Below are 21,171 nucleotides of genomic sequence, written 5' to 3' on the forward strand. Positions count from 1 at the left end.
CTATTTACATATTATAGAGTGATTCCAATTTATTTCTTATAGCTTGGTCTTGGATTCTACTCATCATATATCGTCTTACCTTGTCCCACTGTCCCATCAGTTGTCTCAATTCAGTTTCATTATCCAAATTTATCCTTTTATCCATAATTTCAAATTGAATATGGTCCATCGTGTAGCTATACCAATTTTGAATTCTCCATTTTGTCGCATCCTTCCAACCCAAAACTATTACCGCCTGAGCGCTTTCTATTGCTGCTTGTTTTATTTCTCTAAATTCTCCCACCGCATTACTTTTAACTAGTACTGCCATTTCCTTAGCGATTGTCCATTGTATATTTAGCATTCTATTAATGTCATCCCAGTTCAGCTCCACCAGCCAGCTGGTCATTAGGGCTATGATACTCATGTGCCGGGTTCACATGCGGGGCTCTGTGTGCATGCGAGAGGGCGCGTGTGCATTGCATTTTGGGGGGGGTCTGGGCACATGCACACACATCCATGTGCATACACGCATGCTTTGGGCACTCGGTTCAGAAAAGGCTAGCCATCACTGCAATAGAAACATGTGGAAAACAAAGCTATTAAGCTGATAGCTGAAAGAAATAATATGAGAAGAGCCAATACATTTCTAAAGACAAAATAATACCAGGCACTAGTTTTGGGGGGGAAATTGGAAATAACAAAACAACTGGTAAATGAGAAGCAATTATTGCATGTTTCTTGGAATAAGATGGAGGCTTAACAACATTAATCGACTAATCTGTGCAATTAATGACTTGATCATTGATTAATTGAAACTCTGTTTTTAATCTCAGTCAGCCATCTGGGCTATTTCTCTTGGACTTGACTGTTTCTTCTATTGCCATCACTTAGATTTTGCAACAGCTGTTCAGAAAGCTTCTTTTCTGCTGAAGCATGCTATCGCTGTTACCATTTTACATTTGCTCATTGTCACCATACAAACCACAGCAGTGGCGTGGCCCTTGTCCAGAAGATTTGCATTCTAAGATACAACAACGGTGTTAAAAAGAATAAAGCCAGCAGTTCAGAAAAACAAATTAAAATAGATTTCTAGGAAAGATTGGAGAATTTACCCAGCATGGATGTTTCTATATATTAAGGCTGCAAAAACTGCCTGCCTGATATAATTTGGGGGCCTAGTCTGAAGTTCTGGAAATTATCCAAGGCAGTTCATCCCACTTTGGAGGCAATCCATGAACAAGATATCTTTTTGAGCCAGAAAGACATTTGGAATTTTGAGAGCATGTGGTAGCATATTTACGAATTGTTGTTATAGGAGTCTTGCCTACAACATGATTGTCATAGTAGGCATGCTGGCTATTTACTAAGAAGTATAAAAAATCACCCATCTCGATCCCCTTTAATATTCTAGCGGGATTTTTGTAAATAGCCGCCCCGAGTCTACGGAGAGGGGCGGCATACAAATCTAATAAATAAATAAATAAAATAAATAAATCCAAACTTCAGAATAAATACGATGCTAAAGGTTGATGGTTAGTTTTGCTTTGCTTTATAGCATGCAACTTCTTATTTAATTTACTATATTAAATATTTTTTTAAGAACATAAGTGAGACAGGAAGCCTAGTGGCCACAAGGAAGATCTCTGGGAATACTGAAACCCACAAACACATTGTTGCTTCAGTGCAAATTGATTTCTGCATTTGGAGTTGAAAGATAAACTCTGGACCAAACATCATATAAAATCAATGAGCAAAAGGTTCAAAACTGAACTCAAGTGCCCATAACTTCATTGTGCCTGGACAGAATATAACAAAATTTGTAGTGGTACATTCTTGCCAATTTTCAGACCAATCGGGCTATTAAAAGAAAAGGAGTAATATATAAAGTAATGGTGGACGTGTCACGAAGCTAAAAAATATTGGAAGAACCTCCATAGATGGTTGCAAGAAATAACAGGAACCATGATTGAATTCACCCCAGAATTATTCTTATTAGGTATTATTAGGAAAATATATCCAAACAATATTAAATATTTATTGCTACATATTGTGACGGCGGCAAGAATCACCTACACACAAAAATGGAAGGACTCAAAAGTACCTAGAGATAAAGCGATCATTAAAAAAAATCTTTGATTGTGCAGAAATGGACCGACTAACCATGGAATTGAATGATAAAAAAAGACTCGGATGATTATTCTATTTGGACAATGTGGTATAAATGGATACAAAAAAGGAAAACAAACTCACAGTGAAAATTGGTTTATTATACAGGACTATGTGTACATATATATGAACTTATAATATATGGACAAGAATGTTAAAATACGGACACTGACCCACTTAAAAATATTTAATTTGTATGTGTGTAAGTGTTTGTTTACATGTTGCGTCTGTGTTTGGTTTTTAATATATATATTAAATAAAAATTACTTTTTCAAAAAATATAGTAATGATGAAGATGTCCCTTGCTGATGCAGAATCATTGGCTATGCCAGAAGCAAAAATACAAAGAAATGATTTGTGTTTTCTGCCTTTATTGATGACTAAGCTTGGTTAAGTGGTTAATGCAACTCCTAAGCAATATTCCAGGCACAATCAGAAGAGTCGTCTGTGCAACAAAGAAGTCTATAAAATTATCAAAATTATCAATATATCCTAAGATACTGTGAGCCATCATGGACTTATAGAGTCACTCCAACTGCAGGACAGCTTATTACTTACTGAATGTAATATTCCTTCTCTTTTTCCCATTTTCCACTAGTCCTCAGTTCTGTTTGGAATACTACTATAATGCTAACTTTCATACAATACCTGAAATCCAGAACTTAAGAGTTCCATTGAAGACCCAAATGAAAAAAAATATTAGAATTAGACTGTTTTCCATCTTGCTAAGAAATGAAAATCTGTTCAGAATTATCTTGCTCCATTTCACAATATGGATTTTGGCAGAATCTTCATCCATGTTCCCAACACCAGCTAGTATATATTCCCTGGATATTAAGATAGCAAACATTAAAAGCAAAGCATTTTTGTAAAATGGCAGTGGAAGTACACTGAGGAGGCCTTTACAATGGATGTTTATTTATTACATTTATCTATCACCCAATGCATTCTACATTTTCACAGTTTTCAATGAAGAAAAGAAAATAGAATTAAAAATAGTCAAAGTAACGTAAACAGTCTCTCAAACCTTAACACCGTCATCTAGAAAAATGAAGAGATGGTGTTTAATGTTCCTCCAGGATGACAATAGGAGAGTGCTAACCTTATTTTAAGTGGCAGGCTACTCCACAGAGAGGAAATGTGGAAGGAAAAACTCAAGGTTGCGGACCTGAATTTTTTCCCTTATGAATTACATTCCTTCCTTATGGATTATTTCCCTGACATTTTAAGAGAACAAGGAACAACACCTGTTCAGCAGTGAGATTTTAAAAATGAAGGCACAAATGTGGGTGTTGGTAGAAGAGAGAAAGGGGAGTGCACTAGAAACTAACAGCAGCCTATTATATACGGGGGAAGTGAGACCAAAATAGTTGGTGGAGTGAGCAATGAGCCTCGAAAGTTACTATGATGTGAAAGGAACAGCACAGCCTTACAGTCTCCCAAGCCTTGCAAAAATGCAGACTAGCTACAGTCAGCCAGCAACAAGTAATTGTTTTTTTCCTCGTAGGTACCAATAAGGACTGAGAGCCAGAGGACCAACTTAGTAAAGGAGAATAATTACAGGTGAGTAATTCTTCCTTTATTGATGTAAAAGATGGGCAGTTACAGGGGGAAAAGGAAATATGTAAGTTAATATGTCAATTCTCTAGGAATCAAGCATTTGGATGATCACAAGGGATGATTTTATTGATCGGTAATAAACAATAATGGAGTGATATGAAGTTATATAACCTTTTCTCTATCAACTTAATTGACCCTAGTCTTCAGTACAGACAGAAAACATTGATATGTATAAGAAGAAGGTGGCTCTAAAATTGTCATATATGTGAAGAAATCAGACTACAATTTATTTACTATTTAATTGTTAGAATTATATTTGGCTTTTCCTCCAGGGCATCGAGGAGACATACGTAGTGTTTTCTCTTTCAGTTTTTCCATGTTATAGCAGCCCTGGGACAGAACATGGACTGAGAGAGTATAATATAATTAATCCAAAAATCCCCATTAAATGTATTTATTTATTTATTCATTCATTCATTCATTCATTCATTCATTCATTTATTAGATTTGTATGCCGCCCCTCTCCGCAGACTCGGGGCGGCTCACAACAATAATAATAACAATATACAATGTAACAAATCTAATATTAAAAGAAAATATCTAAAACCCCCATCATTTAAAAAAGCATACAACACAAACATACCATACAAAAACTCTATAAGCCTGGGGGAGATATCTCAATTCCCCCATGCCTGGCGATATACGTGGCATCTTAAGCAATTTATGAATTTCTTTTTTTTTAATTTATCTTTATTGAAGAAAGAACACCACCACAAAATATATGTGTCTACATGTACAAATCACAAGAAAGAAAGACATTTCAATGGCTGGAGGTCTCTCTTATCCTTGACCAAGACCTAACCGCCACCAGTTGCTACACAGTCTTTTCAAGCTAATTGAGTCACAGAATTTCCTTCATTTCCTTTCTCACATGAGATGAGTGGTTATATTTATAAAACACATTTTCTAACAGAGGTGAAATAAAATCATGATCTCTTCTTGCATAGTGGTAGAATGTTGCAAATTAAGAGATTATGTTATGGAAAAGCAGAGAACAAGTTTATGAAGTTAGGAGCTATGAGAAGAATAGTGAAAACTGTTCATATACAGTACTTAAACTTTACAACAGCCAGATCCAGGTACTTACATGAGCTGTGGAAGTTTTGATTTAGCTGTGAGGATTAGCAAGATGCTCTTAGCAGACTTATTAATACCCTGTTAGTATTGCTACCACAAATAGATCAAGGTACAGGTTTCCCCAAACCTTAAGATCTTGTTAGGAAACATGAATGTTTTTGACTGATTACCTGCAAATACATTGCTTTATAGATGTATCTCCCCAGTATTTATATTAAAATAAACTACATTTTTAGAGAAAATACAAAACATCCCATGGCAGAGACCATTTATTATCTCTGTAACCACTTTCCTGCTCAGGTCCTATATTATGATTTATAAATATATTTTCCATCAGTTTATATATAAATGGATCAACCTAAGTACCCATTTTAATTGAGAAATATCATAAAATGCATATATTTACATTAGCTACCATAGTCATAGACGTATATTATTGATTTTATATATCTGATTTGAAACTATCACATTCCAATCTGTTTAACATACTTCTATATTTTCCAAGAAGCTCACAATACTCAGGATTCCATGATTTTAGCATGAAATTTCTTATTATAAGAAACACAAGTTGACTCAACTCATACTAAGATTTATTTTATAGATGCAGCATATGGGACTCTCTGTAAGCAAAACTTTCTGGCCAGCTTATGAAATATTTTCCATGGATTTCTGAAATTACAGGTAGTCCTTGATTTGGGACCAGGTGCTCAGTAACCATTCAAAGTTCTGACAGACCCCATTCAAAAGGTACATAGAACCTGGTTCTGAAGTTCTGACTACTCTGTGGTCACACGACTGCATTTTGGGCACTTGACAGCCAGCCTCCATTTACAGCCATTCGCAGAGTCGCCTGGTCTCGTGACCACGGCTTATGACAATTTTCCCTGAAATCTCACATTTACTTTTGATTTTTTTGTCCACAGTGAACCCATAGCAAATGGGTTTACGTAATGACCATAGTATTCACTTTAACAACCACCCATAGAAAGTCATAAAATTGGGTCAATCACATCATGACTTCTTTTATGACATTGCGGCTTACAACCTTAATTGGCAGGTTCCATTACGGTTGTAACCTGAGGACTGCCTGCTTCAGTACTGTACTTACTTACTTACTTACTTACTTACTTACTTACTTACTTACTTACTTACTTACTTACTTATTTATTGGATTTGTATGCCGCCCCTCTCCAGAGACTCGGGGCGGCTAACAGCAATAATAAAACAGCATATAATAATAATCCAATACTAAAAACAGTTAAAAACCCATTATTATAAAAACCAAACATACATACAGACATACCATGCATAAAATTGTAAAGGCCTAGGGGGAAAGAGTATCTCAATTCCCCCATGCCTGGTGGCAGAGGTGGGTTTTAAGCAGCTTACGAAAGGCAAGGAGGGTGGGGGCAATTCTAATCTCTGGGGGGAGTTGGTTCCAGAGGGCCCGGGCCGCCACAGAGAAGGCTCTTCTCCTGGGTCCCGCCAAGCGACATTGTTTAGCTGACGGGACCCGGAGAAGACCCACTCTGTGGGACCTAACTGGTCGCTGGGATTCGTGCAGCAGAAGGCGGTCCCTGAGATAATCTGGTCCAGTGCCATGAAGGGCTTTATAGGTCATAACCAACACTTTGAATTGTGACCGGAAACTGATCGGCAACCAATGCAGACTGCGGAGTGTTGGCGTAACATGGGCATATTTGGGAAAGCCCATGATTGCTCTCACAGCTGCATTCTACACGATCTGGAGTTTCCAAACACTTTTCAAAGGTAGCCCCATGTAGAGAGCGTTACAGTAGTCAAGCCTCGAGGTGATAAGGGCATGAGTGACCCAAGTTGTACAAACAGGCTGGAAGAGCAGCAAGACTGTTAGATTCAGTAGCATCAGAAGCTGCAGCAATTTGGATTTGACCTCTGGCCAGTTCTCCACACCTCTTTCCCTGCTTTCCCAGGTTGGACATTTTCATTGTTGGGAAAGTCACAGTGAAAGGTTAGGAGCAAAGTTCCCCCTGCTCCATAACCAAGTGGGACGTCTACCTATGAGGTTGGCACCCCTTCAACTAATGCTAGAATTCTCTCATAGAAATTGAAGTATTGATCACCAAAGCAATCACTATCTTAACCTAGCCATAAAATAAAACCAAAGATTTATTTATTATTTATTTATTTGATTGGACTTTTATGCCAACCCACTCTGAGGACTCGGGATGGCTATCATGAATGATATTTTTAAGATATATACAGTGAATACATCTAAGCATGAGCATAGAGGAATAAGATTCAGAACACTTCATATAAAACCCGTAACACAAATGTTTAAGGGAAATAAAATGTATTTGTTTTGTTATATCAAGTCATATCAGGATAGGAACTAACAGGTTTTCTCTGGGGAAGGTGTTACATAGCAATGATTTGGCCTAAAAAGGTACTTTTTCGCTGCAACCTAGCCTTTTTTCATACTAAGAAGGGACATTTGGAAACAGACTTCAGCATATAATTTTAAGTTATGCATGAAATAAGCTGATCCTCCTCATAATAGCTTCTCAAACCCTGCAGGATTTTACAGGATTTAAAACCAACTCTTTGAACCAGGCCTTGATATGAAAACTAGGGGAAATGATAAATTACATACTAGCAGCAACAACTTGATACATAATTCCTAGGCAGAATTCTACTTTACTTTATATGCAGCTTAAGTTTGTATTAACTGAATTGTTTAGAATGTTATTAAAACCCATTTAATGTATAAGGCATTGCAGCCTGCAACCTAAATAGGAGATTACTACAGCATAGTCCATTAAAACCTACCCTTCTTTATCAAGGTAGAGTCACTGTTGGCCTATTAGCATGAGCTAGAAGAAGGTGCTTCATGATCTGCCTTCAGAACAAGTTGAACAGCACTCAGCAGAACACCCAAATCTTTCATTGGTGGTGTTTCCATCTCATGGAGATTAAATTTCAATATGTTGCCTGGGTGAGCAACTATAGTCCCTTAAAGACCTCAGAACTTCAACTCTTGCTTTAAATGCATTGATTCATAGAGCAAATTAATTCAGTTTTGCATAATCATAAACTTTCTGTAAATTTCCAAATCTTCTCTTAGGTCATCTGGTTTTAAATCAACATGATCAGAACATGATCTTTTTAATTTTACAATTTATATAACTGCCCATCTCACAAAACAAATGATTCTATCAATAGCCTAGGGAATTTTCACTGGCAACAAGTTAGAAAAAGACATTTATGTATGTATTGTAAAAAAGAAAGTAACTAGTGTTTTAGAGTTAAGATTTTGCCCAAGGTTACTGTACTTTGTAAGAAGTAGACTATAAAAATGCAAAAAATAACAATAAAAGAATAATTTACATTGTTATATTGCAGTCATGTTTGGAGGAATGGAATTAATATAACTGGAGGCTACAAGCTGTCTATCTAAAAGATTAACAACACAATTTTTTGCAAATTCATTTTGAATACCCTACGGGGTTCTCTGTGCATGTCTACAGAAGCACTCCAACTTTATAATTAATACAAAAGTTTGAAAGAATTAGTCACAGGTAATTATTATTTAGCTTTATAGGCCATTTTAACTGCATATCACTCCCCTAACATAAGTCTAACATGATAAGAAAAAATTAAAACAATAGAGATTATAAAATCTGCCTAAACAAACAATAATAGTATTTTTTTCTATTCACCATTACACAGCCATTAAAGTAAGAAACTGCCTTATATCAGCTTAGAACATTGGTATGGAACTCTATGGAACACTTGAAATGAAAGTTCAGGCAAAAATATATCCAACTTTTCCTAGAATCAAACCAGAAATATTCTGCATGTAAACATATGATTTACTGTTCTCTTTAGCTGTTTCTTCTTATTGCTACTCCTTGCAATAATATTGGCCTATATTACATTTATCAGCATATTAGCATATCAGCACATTTTTATGTTCCTATATTTCATATCAACTTCTCCCACATTTAGCTTTTGAAACAGATTCATAGCAATAGTATTACACTGCAGTAAATTCACTTTAGAAATACGTCTTTCAATAAACAAAACAAGTTTTCTTAAAAATGGAATCAGATAAATTCTAATGCTTGAGACAATATCTTTAATTAATATATGCAACCTAATTCCATATGGATGTTCTTTTAATACTTCTGCAAGTCTTTTTTCATTATTTTACTGCAACAATAACATGGCTAGCACCTATCTATATGTGCATAGACACAGAGACACATACAGACACAATTGCTGATATTCATGACTTTTCTAGCACTTTCCCTAAGCAGACAAATAAATGGCCCACCAAATAAACACTCATTAATCAGGTCAGGACATGATAGAATGCCTGTTTTGAAAGAACAGGGTTCTGCTGATTGTTTGGATCTTGGGGAAAACAATATAGTACTTCTGCACTGATGTATTAGTGTTTGGATGGCTTCCCAGCTCTCTCTTCAACCACCATGGCAGAAGTGTCACAGAAAAGCTTCAATGCGCAGATGCCTCAAAATAAGACACTCAGTACCACTTTGTGGTGCATACGTGAATCCAGACTGCAGAATTAAAGAAACCTCCCAAAGACAAATAGACCCAGCTCAGAGGAACCAGATCACATGAGATCTCTCCTTTCAATGTTATCATGTGCAATATTACTCAGGCTCGCTTATACACCTCACCATGCCTTCATGCAAATTTGCCTGAACATTTCAACATCCATTTATTTTCATGTCTGCATGAACTTCTTTTGCATGATCACTGATGCTTGGCCTACATTTCCCTAGGCTCAGCTGGGGAGTAATGTGCAAACTTGGACCCTGCGGAACGAAATCACTGTCACAATTTAACATTATACAGATGGCAATTCTGCTAAAAACTACGGTTTCACAAGTGAACTTAACAATTAAATGCATCATCAGAACCCATATCTGAAGTGTAAGATGGATAATGCTTGCTTGAGAAAAAGGGAGGTATTCTCACAGACTAACAAACTGCACTGTATGTTCCTTCTTACAAATTTCAGTGAGAAAATCAGATGCTGTGAAAAACCCAGCTGAACCAGAACAGAATGTTTTAATCACTGAAAAATAAATAAGTCTCCAACTGGGACCCAAACAAAATCTTACAATATATTTATTGTATAGCTATACGATATATATATCTACAGTATAGCTATCTTCCAGAATTCGTCATTATATTTCCCATGGAGTAATGGAGTAATCAATAAACATATGGACATTACATTTAAAACATGTATTTAATGTATTTCTGGTCCCCTTTTCAACATTAAAAAAGCTTTATATGGATATTCTTAATATTTCAGTACAAGCTTTAAATGCTGTAGAAGTATTTACTCTCTTGATGTTTTAAACTATTTTTAAACTGCTACTAATGTTTTCCCATCTGCAGTGCTTTCCAGTACCAAAGATCTATTACTTTATGATAATTAATAATGCTTTAAATGTACAAAGGGTTTGTATTTATTAGGGAAACAATAACAAACATTTATATTGTAGTAAACATGGTACATAAGGCATTGATTACATAACTGTTTTAATTTATATTCTAACTGGATGCAATTAGAATAGGTACACTTTGTGCTTAAGTGTGAATGATTGTGTCTTTGTAGGCAAACATCACATCAATATGACAAATGTATATGAAATGGAAGCACGTAGAAATATTTGGGTATCTCCCCTCCCCCCAATAACTCAAGCCAGACATATTCCTGACAATCAGTAGCTTTGGGGAAACTACTTGTGGCTCCTTACCCACAAACCATGTCCATGCCTTTCTTTTTTGCATATCACTCATCCCATCTTTTGCTGGGTAATCAGCATCCCATTCATGTTTTCTTGGCTTTCCTCTCTCTGATACTAGCCTGCACTACGGCTCCCTTTGTGAAAGCAGGTCCTCATCCAGTTGATATGCACATGCTTCTCTCTTCACCTCCATCTTATTTGCCATATTCATCTTCCTACACACTAGCTCAAATTTACACACATGGGCAGATTTCTCCATTCCCTATCTTTAAAAAAATAAAACATATTTAAGCTTGAATGGCCCCCAACTCAATATTCCTCAGGCCTCGCTAATAGATCTTATCAGAGCTCTGCTTGATGCACCTCAAAGCCACAGCATAAACTGAAGCAATCGGCAAACGTTCTCAAAATAAGGCATTCTAAGGAGTTGCATCTCCCCAAACCTCAAAAAACATGTATTATCTGTAACATTGGGAACACATGGCAAACTCAGGCCAAACCATCTTTCTTCCCCCACCAACCCATGGGTCTCAGAGGATACCCCACTATTCCCAGCTTTCTCCTGCAGCGCAATTATAAATCACCCTAGTGCACCCCAAATCCTTCCCCTCTTTTCTCATAGGCTCCACAGATCCTGCCTTCCCTTCTACACCATACATAGCTTTCTTGGTCTCGGCTCCAGCTTGCACCCAGGAGGCAGCATGGGCTCCCAGCTGCACTTCGCCCTTTAATCCCCCTACCCCACCGCTCCTTCCAGCCCAAACTAGTCCCCAGCCTCCAGCCTCCTGAGCTCGGTCAACCGAAGTTGGCCCCCCCTCCCGTGCCACCATCTCCTGCCATACTTCGCCCAGCCCGGCTAGTCTGTGGCTCCCACCTGGCGGAGGGTCCGTGAGGCTGCGCGGGGCCCGGTGCAGCGGCAGGCGCCCTGCCCGGCGGGAGCTGTCCTCCACTGCTTGGTGCTGAAGGTGGCTTGGCGGATGCAGGCGAGGTGGAGGGACCCGCGGCCAAGCCGGGGGGCGGCTGCCCCTCGGGTCCCCCGCCCTCTAGGCTGGCCTCATTGCCCATGGCCAGGCAGCAGCGGTCCGGATGGGGGACAAGGCTCCCCGAGCGTCTTCAGCGCAGTGCCGTCCGCGCCGCCATCAGCCTAGCACCACCATCTCCGCCTGCCCCGTCCGCACTGAGCATGCGCCTAGCTTGAGCGCGGGCCCAGCACCCAGCCCTCCGAGAGGACGCGCGTCGCTCGGGGGGGAGGGCGCGGGCGGGCGGGCGCGCGGCCCCGGACCAATGGAGGCTGGTGAAGAGCTCTAGCCGGCCCCTCGCCAGCACGTGCGTGGCCTTGCCAATGGTTGCCGAGATTCCGCTCTTCGTTTCTCCCGCCGGCGCTTCTGGCGCGCAAGAGATCCGGATTGCCAAAGCGGAGACGGTCTTGGGACGCCGAGCCGCCGGGCTGACGACGGCAGCGGCCAACCCCGAAATGGATGGTCTCGCTTGTCCTTTTGCTTCTTTGGGGGGGGGGGGGGGGGTGAGGTGTTCATTGGGAACTCGACGCTTTTTGGCAGTCCTCTCACTCAAAGCAGTTCTGCAGACACATTGGAAACTAATCAGAGAGAGAGGCAACCTGGAATTAAGGAGAAACTTCTCAAGCTTGCCTCCAGAAATCGCGGTCGCTCCGTCACTGGAGGCTTTTAAGAAGAGTGTAGACTCTACTGTCTAATAATAATAGTAATAATAGTAGTAGTAGTAGTAATAATAATAATAATAATAATAATAATAGAAGAAATACAACAACAACAGTTGGAAGGAACCTTGGTCTTCCAGTCCAAACCCCTGCTTAGGCAGGAAAGAGAAATGGTTATCGAATAGAATAGAATTCTATTGGCCAAGTGTGATTGGACACACAAGGAATTTGTCTTGTTTATCATTTATTTATTTATTAAATTTATTTATTTATTTATTAAATTTATTTATTTTTATTTATTTATTTTGTCCAATACACAATACATATTGAAGAGAATAGACATGCAGTATTATATATAAAGAAAAGGATAGAAGAAAAGATGTAAAAATAGAGAAGAAGATATATGAAAGGGAAAAAAGATATATGAGATAAGGAGAGACAATTGGACAGGGGACGAAAGGCACACTAGTGCACTTATGTACGCACCTTACTGACCTCTTAGGAATCTGGAGAGGTCAATCGTGGATAGTCTAAGGGAGAAATATTGGGGGTTAGGGGTTGACACTACTGAGTCCGGTAATGAGTTCCACGGTTCGACAACTCGATTTGTAAAGTCATAGACACAAGAACAGTTTTTTTCCGAACGCCATCACTCTACTAAACAAATAATTCCCTCAACACTGTCAGACTTTCTACTAAATCTGCACTTCTATTCTACTAGTTTTTCTCATCATTCCTTTCACCCATTTCCTCCCATGTTGACTGTATGACTGTAACTTGTTGCTTATATCCTAAGATTTTTATTAATATTGCTTCTTCATTGCTTATTTGACCCCTATGACAATCATTAAGTGTTGTACCACATGATTCTTGACAAATGTATATTTTATTTTATGTACGCTGAGAGCATATGCACCAAGACAAATTCCTTGTGTGTCCAATCACACTTGGCCAATAAAATTCTATTCTATATTTTTTACAGTCAAGTTTGGAGCGATTAATATTAAGTTTGAATCTGTTGCGTGCTCTTGTGTTGTTGCGGTTGAAGCTGAAGTAGTCATTGACAGGCAGAATGTTGCAGCATATGCTACCCCTCTCCATAGACTTGATCTTGGTGCATATGCTCTCAGCGTGCATAAAATAAAAAGATACATTTGTGAAGAATCATGTGGTACAACACTTAATGACACTTATCCAACATCTTAAAAACTTCTAGAGCATGGTATAGGTTTTCCTACTTAAGTGGGAGGCTGGACTAGAAGATCTCCAAGGTCCCTTCCAGCTCATTCATTCTATTTTTATTTATTTATTTTATTCATTCAATTTTTTAATGCCGCTCTTCTCCTTAGACTCAGGGTAGCTTACAACATGTTAGCAATAGCACTTTTTAACAGAACCAGCATATTGCCCCCACAATCCAGGTCTTCCTTTTACCCACCTCAGAAGGATGAAAGGCTGAGTCAGCCTTATATATATGGCAGATCATGTACCCAGTCAATAACTTTTAAAGCGGACATGTTCACTATTGACAAATGGGCCCTGTTGATTATGTTCACTAATCATGGCATACATAATCCCCCTCTGTGATTTTTATTATTATTATTATTATTATTATTATTATTATTATTATTATTATTTATTAGATTTATGGACACAGTAATATACTAGCATTCTATATTTTCTTTCCAGAAGAAACATCAAACTTGTCCTATAAAATTCTATTCTATTCTGTTCTATTCTACTCTGTGTCTCAAGGGTTGGAAGTTTGATAAAAAGTTTCTGCAGACATACTATATAGAACTAGGTGTGAATAGCAAAATCAGGCAAAAAGGGAAACTAAATTGATAATAAATTCCAATTTTTTAAAAATAAAAATAAAAATTACAGATGCACTTTCTCTTAACTTTATGAACTTGTATTGAATTCTTGATTAGTCTGTATCCTGGATATTGTATTCTCAGGAGTGGACTCTATTACTAATAAACGTTTGTTCGTTTTACTTTAATTTCAATAGCTATCGGAATTTTTTCCAGTTTCTAATAAATGAAGCATCAATCACTCTTACAGTTTGGTGTGTGCCACATTTAAGTATTCTGTCGTATTCATTACATTGCTTTTTTAAAAAAAATCTTGAATATTTATGTAGGCTTGAGAAAACAGATTAATACTAGGATTAATTATAGGTAGCCCTTGATTTATAATGGTTCATTTAGTGACTGTTCAAACTTACAACTGTACTGAAAACAGTGACTTATGAAAAATTTTCATACTTATGATTGTTGCAGCATCCTCATGGTCAAATGCTTAACAACTGATTCATTTATGATGGTTGCAGTGTCTCAGAATTATGTCATCACTTCTGACCTAAAAAGCCAGATTCATTTAACAACCATGTTGCCAATTTAATAACTGCAGTTTCACTTCACTTAATAAACCCATACCATAATAATGGTGGCAAAATAGGTCATAAAATGTGGCAAAATTCATTTTACTATCTTGCTCAGCAACAGAAAGTTTGAGCTCAATTGTCATAATTCGAGAACTACCTGTATAGAATTTTCCTAGACAAATTCTTTGGTTTGGGGGACTGTTGAAATGTTGCCATCACTTAATATGTTATAAACCCATAGTATTGTGCCCATACTAGAAACTAAAATATGTTTAATACAGATTCAATGTATTTAGCTAAAACCAACTTGATTGTATTAGCTGTAGCTATAGACTGCTGTCTAAATTATAATAGGAACAAATAAACTAATAAGCAATGTCTCTGAATACACACCCCTTCACTGTATGTGGTGATATTGCAAAAAGAAGTATTTCATTATGGATTGGACTGCAATATTTTGTTAATTAACTTTTTTCCCAGTGGGGAAGCCAGCATAATCCATTTCAATAAAAACAAGAACCTTTTGGTCCCTTACAGTCTGAACATTGTGTGGATATTGGATTTATGGGGCATGGGGGAGAAAGTTCCTGTATTTATATTGGTGGTGGTGGAAAGTATTAATAGGATAATTTAGGGAGAAATGAAATGGAAGAGATCAATACAGTCGTCTTAGAGATGGATGGAGTTTTACACTGGTGTCACAATGAATATACTTAATGTAATACAAAACATGGCTTCTGTTTAATGCTTGAGGAATAGCATTAACTATGACACTTAAAAAGGAAAGTAGGAAATCAATTAAGAAGTCAAATGACCACAAATGTTAGAGCTAGATGAGGGAAAATAAGGCTATGAGGCATAATTAAATTAAATCAACAGTGTATAAAAGAACATGTATGATCAATTCAACTTGTTCTGTGCCAAAAAAAAGTGTTATAGGAGTATTGCAGTATTCACTCTATGACATCATGGAATGAAGGACACTGCAACATGCCCTAGTAAAGGTCAGCTGGTATTTTTGGTGCATAGGTCTATGAAAATAGGAAATTATTAATTCTCTCATTAAATATTAATAGCATTTTGGAAAAGCTGGATAATTAGTTCTGGTTATGTTGTACATTTCTCCATTTCTAGGGATCACATTCAATCATAATTTTTTTGGCCTGGAAGCTCTGACAGTTACATAAAGCAATATAGGGAAGGCTGCATGAAATCAGTTTCTGCTTGAGTGACTTCTTCCTGGTATATTGGAAGGTTTAACTGAAAACAGTGGAGCAATCCAATAGCTTGATAGATGAGTTTGAGCCAATAATTAAATATTATTATCCAGGCTCTTGTTTCTACTCTAATAAGGCCAGAATCTATACTAAAGACTGTATTAGAAACACATTTTAGGAGTGCCAAATACAGAGCAAGGAGATTTAAATTTGTACAGTTCCAAGCAGCCTAAAAATAGAATATTTGCCCCTAATACAAGTAGTCATCACTGAACAGTCACTCATCCAGCCACTGTGCAAACCTATGACAGCACTGAATGTGGACTTACAATGGGTCCTCCTAATTGGAGCCATCACTGTGTCCCCATGGACACATGATTGCAATTTAGACATTGATAACCAGCTTGCAATTATGACATTGCAATAATCTCTGGTCTCATGATCATCATTTGCAATCTTCATTACTGTTTATTTTATTTTATTTTATTTTTTGTATATAAAGTCTATTAGAATTTTGCGATTTGTTCTCTGAGCTTCTTGTTGAGTTTTGGAACATTTTGTCACCAGACTAGGTAACGTCAACAGAGGAACTTGGGTTGAAGTGTCTTGTTTTAGTTATCTTCTGCTTTTATAGATCTTATGTGGTTAGTTGGTCATGTGAATGACTGGTTTTTGTCACCACATGACTGACATTTTGTAGCCTGGCGGTGAAATGTTCAGAAACTAAACAAGCTTGGAGAACAAACCATCACCACCATCTACCAAACGAACTACAAATATTTTCCACCATTCCTAATTATATTAGAATTTTGAAAACAGAATACAATTTAAAAAGAAAGAATAAAGACAATGCAAAGAAAAAAAGCAGAGCAAAGAAAGGAAAAAAGGTAAACAATTTGTAGAGATAGAGGTCATGTAGAGGTTGTGTGCAACAAACTGCCTACCTGAAGCAGGCCTTACATACCTACATAATCTCATCCAGTTCACATTGCCAGGATGATGTAGGACACTATCTGTTGTGGCCCACCTAGCAGCTTGTGTAGCCAGGGCCTTTGGAACCTCCAGCACCTCTTGACAGTGATGAGAAAGGAGGGGCTACTCCTTTCCTGAATGCAAGAGCACACAGGGCTGCCAAGGGACAAGAAGGTTTACTCTGGAGGACGTCTCCTCGAGAGTAGAGCTGCAGGCTAATCGACCACGCCCTTAGACTACTTAAGTCCTAAGCAGAGTCCTTGGAGAGGGGCAGCATATAAATCCAATAAATTAACAAATAAACAAAAAACATCACTCCTGAATATTGAATTCGGCGTTTCCAGTTTGCATCATAGTTTCTGAATCTTGATTTTCACGGTTCCAGTTTGCATTCCAGCCTTGATCTTATTTCTTGCAATGTTGTTTCTGAATCTTGAATTCTGCATGGTTCCAGTTTGCATTCCAGCCCGGATCATGTTTCTTGCATTTTCTAGTTTTGGGACTTGTGCTAAGTACAGTAAGATGTGCCAATTATCTCTTGGACTTTGGCCAGCTGTTAAGATAGTGTATTAGCAGCTGGATTTTTGAACAGAATAACTTCTGCCTGTCCTGTGTTAATTCCTAAAAATAAACTGTGTTTTGATGTTTTTGTGTGCGGTAATTATTTGGGGGCTTGGTGCTGGGGCAGAACACTACCCATGTCTGGTACATGATCTCATCTAGGTTGTATCAACAGGATGTTCTTAAGGATTGACAAGGAGAATTAACCAATAAAATGCTGTTGCTCTTTGTTACCTTTTGCTGCTTGGAAAACAATATAAAAGCAATAAATGCTGCAAAGGCAATCAGACATCTTAGCTTCCTGCAATCACTGGTTTCTAACTCCATCAGAATTGAATTCCATCAGAATTGACTTCCATCAGAATTTTCTTACATCATTTATAAATATGAATTAATGAAGGGCTGCACTTACCTTTCCCTACTGGATCCGTCCTGGAGGCTGGCACAGGTGTGCGAGCAGGCAGTGGCAGGGATGTGCACCCCCATGCAAGATAGGAATGAGGACATTTGCACATGTGAAATTTCAGCATTTTTTGCTGATTTCTTTGCTTCCGTGCATGCGCGGAAGCAAAGAAAAGCCAAAAATTGCCAAAATCGTGCGCATGCGAGTGTTCTTGCCTGAGATTCTGGCATTTTTTACAGATTTCTTTGCTTTCATGCATGCACAAAAGCAAATGTTGCACAGGGGTGTGCATGCACATGGTGGGGATGCGCAGATGCACACACTCACCATTTCCACTAGCGGATTGGCAGTCCCATGCATACTGGGTAGCCCAATACTAGTATGAATGTAAACTGATCTCTTACATTATGATCTTGGCATTCTTCACATTTTTTTCTATAATAATTATTTTTGTTACAATCATCAAAACCATACAACTTCATTTTTTCTGTTTCTTGCAAACAGACAATAAGAGGTTTCTGCTCATTTATTTTATTTTATTTTATTTGTCAAGCACATATTAGATAATATATATACTGTATATATAAACATTAAATGAATACAAATTAAAGGGAACATTAGGACAGGGGTGGTAGACATGCTGGTGTGCTTATGCACGCCCCTTACAGACATCTTAGGAATTGGATGAGGTCAAAAGTAGACAGTCTAAGGTTAAAAGTTTGGGGGTTTGGGGATGAAATCACAGAGTCAGGTAGTGCATTCCAGGCATTGACCATTCTATTACTGAAGTTGTATTTCTGCAATCAAGTTTGGAGTGGTTTATTTTAAGTTTGTATCTATTGTATCATGCACTCATGTATTGTTATGGACGAAGCTGAGGTAGTCATTGACAGGTAAGACATTGTAGCAGATAATTTTATGAACGACACTTAGGTCTTACTGAAGTTTTACTACCACACTGTGGGCGTGGCTTATGCAGGATGCCCTGCATTTTCTTTCAACATCTTTCAATGCAAATTGGGTGTTCTGGGGTGGAGCTCTATTTTCGCTACCACACTGAGTTCCCCCCCGTTCAGTCATAAGTCCCTTTTTTCAGTGCTGTTGTAATTTTGAATGGTCACTAAATGAACAGTTTTAAGTCGAGGACTTTCTGTATGCAAAATGGGATCAGGAATACAGTGATCCCCCGATCATTGTGAGGGTTCCATTCCAGGACCCCCCGCAATGATCAGTTTTTAGCGAAGTAGCGCTGCGGAATGGTGTTTTTACTTCCGCATGCGCAGATGGTGTTTTTACTTTCGCAGCGCTAGCGAGGAGCCGAAGATTGGGGTTCCTGGGAAGGGGACTCAGCTGGGAAGCGGCGCTGGGGTTTCCCCACAGCCCACGCAAACTCCCCGCCCTTCGCCCGCCCACGCCGCTCGCTCGCGCCGCTTCCCAGCTGAGTCCTGAAGCCAATTCGCTTCAGGACTCAGCTGGGAAGCGGCGAGAATGAACAGCGTGGGCGGGCGAAGGGCGGGCGAGCGGCGGGCGCCCGGGCAGGCAGGCGGCGGACAAACCGTTCGCTCGCACCGCTCGCTCGCGCCGCTTCCCAGCTGAGTCCTGAAGCCAATTCGCTTCAGGACTCAGCTGGGAAGCGGCGAGAATGAACGGCGTGGGCGAGCGAAGGGCGGGCGAGCGGCAGCGAGGAGTTTGCGTGGGCGGTGGGGAAACTCCTCGCTGATGCCCGCCGCTCGCCCTCCCGCCAGCAAGAGGGGGAAGACCCAGGGAAGCCGCCCAGCAGCTGATCTGCCCGGCGCCATCTACGCATGCGTGCCCATAGAAAAAAGGGCGCGCATGCGCAGATGGTGTTTTTACTTCCGGGTTGAAAAATCGCCATATAGCCGTTTCGCAATGATCGGGATCGCAATACCCGGGGGATCACTGTATTTGTGAGTAACAGATGTTTATTAGAATACATAGACAAGAATTAATTGAAAAGAAACATTGAAGAGAACAGGTTCCAAAATATTGCAGTACATACAATTTATATGCATACAGTAGCAGCACTCAAGGAACATAATCTTGGTTTTCAGGGCTACCAAGTTCATTCATTCTTTTTTAAAATATCAAATCCTCTTCTGTGACTTGTTCTTTCCCTTATTATGGCTTGCTGTGTAAAAGCGACAGAAGTTCAAAAAGAAAAGAAAATATTTAACTCATATACTTGCATTAAATTAATAAATCTTTCTTCACTTAGACTTACTCAAATATTTAAATTGTGCCTGTTCAGCCTGGCTTGTGCCATCTCAGTGTGACTCACATATTAATGTTACTATAATTTTGTAAGTAAGAAAAACGACTGAAGTCACTTGACCATTTGGATTTGCTATGATAGAAATAATTTATTTTATTTATTATTTATTTATTTATTATTTAGATTTGTATGCCGCCCCTCTCCGCAGACTCGGGGCGGCTCACAACAGAATACAACAATTCATGACAAATCTAAATTATAGTTTAAAATATTTTTAAAAACCCATTTACTAAGCAAACATTCACACAAACATACCATGCATAAATTGTATATGCCCGGGGGAGATGTCTCAGTTCTCCCATGCCTGACGACAAAGGTGGGTTTTAAGGAGCTTACGAAAGGCAAGGAGAGTAGGGGCAGTTCTAATCTCTGGGGGGAGTTGGTTCCAGAGAGTCGGGGCCACCACAGAGAAGGCTCTTCCCCTGGGGCCCGCCAACCGACATTGTTCAGTTGACGGGACCCGGAGAAGGCCCACTCTGTGGGACCTAATCGGTCGCTGGGATTCGTGCGGCAGAAGGCGGTCTCGGAGATATTCTGGTCCAGTGCCATGAAGGGCTTTAAAGGTCATAACCAACACTTTGAATTGTGAACGGAAATTGATTGGCAACCAATGCAGACTGCGGAGTGTTGGTGAAACATGGGCATACCTAGGTAAGCCCATGACTGCTCTCGCAGCTGTATTCTGCACGATCTGAAGTTTCCGAACACTTTTCAAAGGTAGCCCCATGTAGAGAGCATTACAGTAGTCGAACCTCGAGGTGATGAGGGCATGAGTGACTGTGAGCAGTGAGTCCCGGTCCAGATAGGGCCGCAACTGGTGCACCAGGTGAACCTGGGCAAACGCCCCCCTCGCCACAGCTGAAAGATGGTTCTCTAATGTGAGCTGTGGATCGAGGAGGACGCCCAAGTTGCGGACCCTCTCCGAGGGGGTCAATAATTCCCCCCCCCCCAGGGTGATGTACGGACAGATGGGATTGTCCTTGGGAGGCAAAACCCACAGCCACTCCGTCTTATCCGGGTTGAGTTTGAGTCTGTTGACACCCAT

The 21,171-nt window shown here is 39.2% G+C and overlaps 1 protein-coding gene across 1 annotated transcript in view; it reads right to left on the reverse strand.

Moving 5' to 3' along the window:
- The window catches only part of BSN (bassoon presynaptic cytomatrix protein), a 266,010-nt gene extending 254,332 nt beyond the window's left edge, over positions 1-11,678 (reverse strand). Inside the window, exon 1 of the mRNA XM_070738773.1 lies at positions 11,488-11,678. Coding sequence (XP_070594874.1) covers positions 11,488-11,678 — 191 coding nt within the window. The remainder of the gene's footprint in view (positions 1-11,487) is intronic.
- Between the last annotated feature and the right edge of the window lie 9,493 nt (positions 11,679-21,171).

Source organism: Erythrolamprus reginae, chromosome 2 (genome assembly GCF_031021105.1).
Source record: "Erythrolamprus reginae isolate rEryReg1 chromosome 2, rEryReg1.hap1, whole genome shotgun sequence".
Classification (NCBI taxonomy): Eukaryota; Metazoa; Chordata; class Lepidosauria; order Squamata; family Dipsadidae; genus Erythrolamprus; species Erythrolamprus reginae.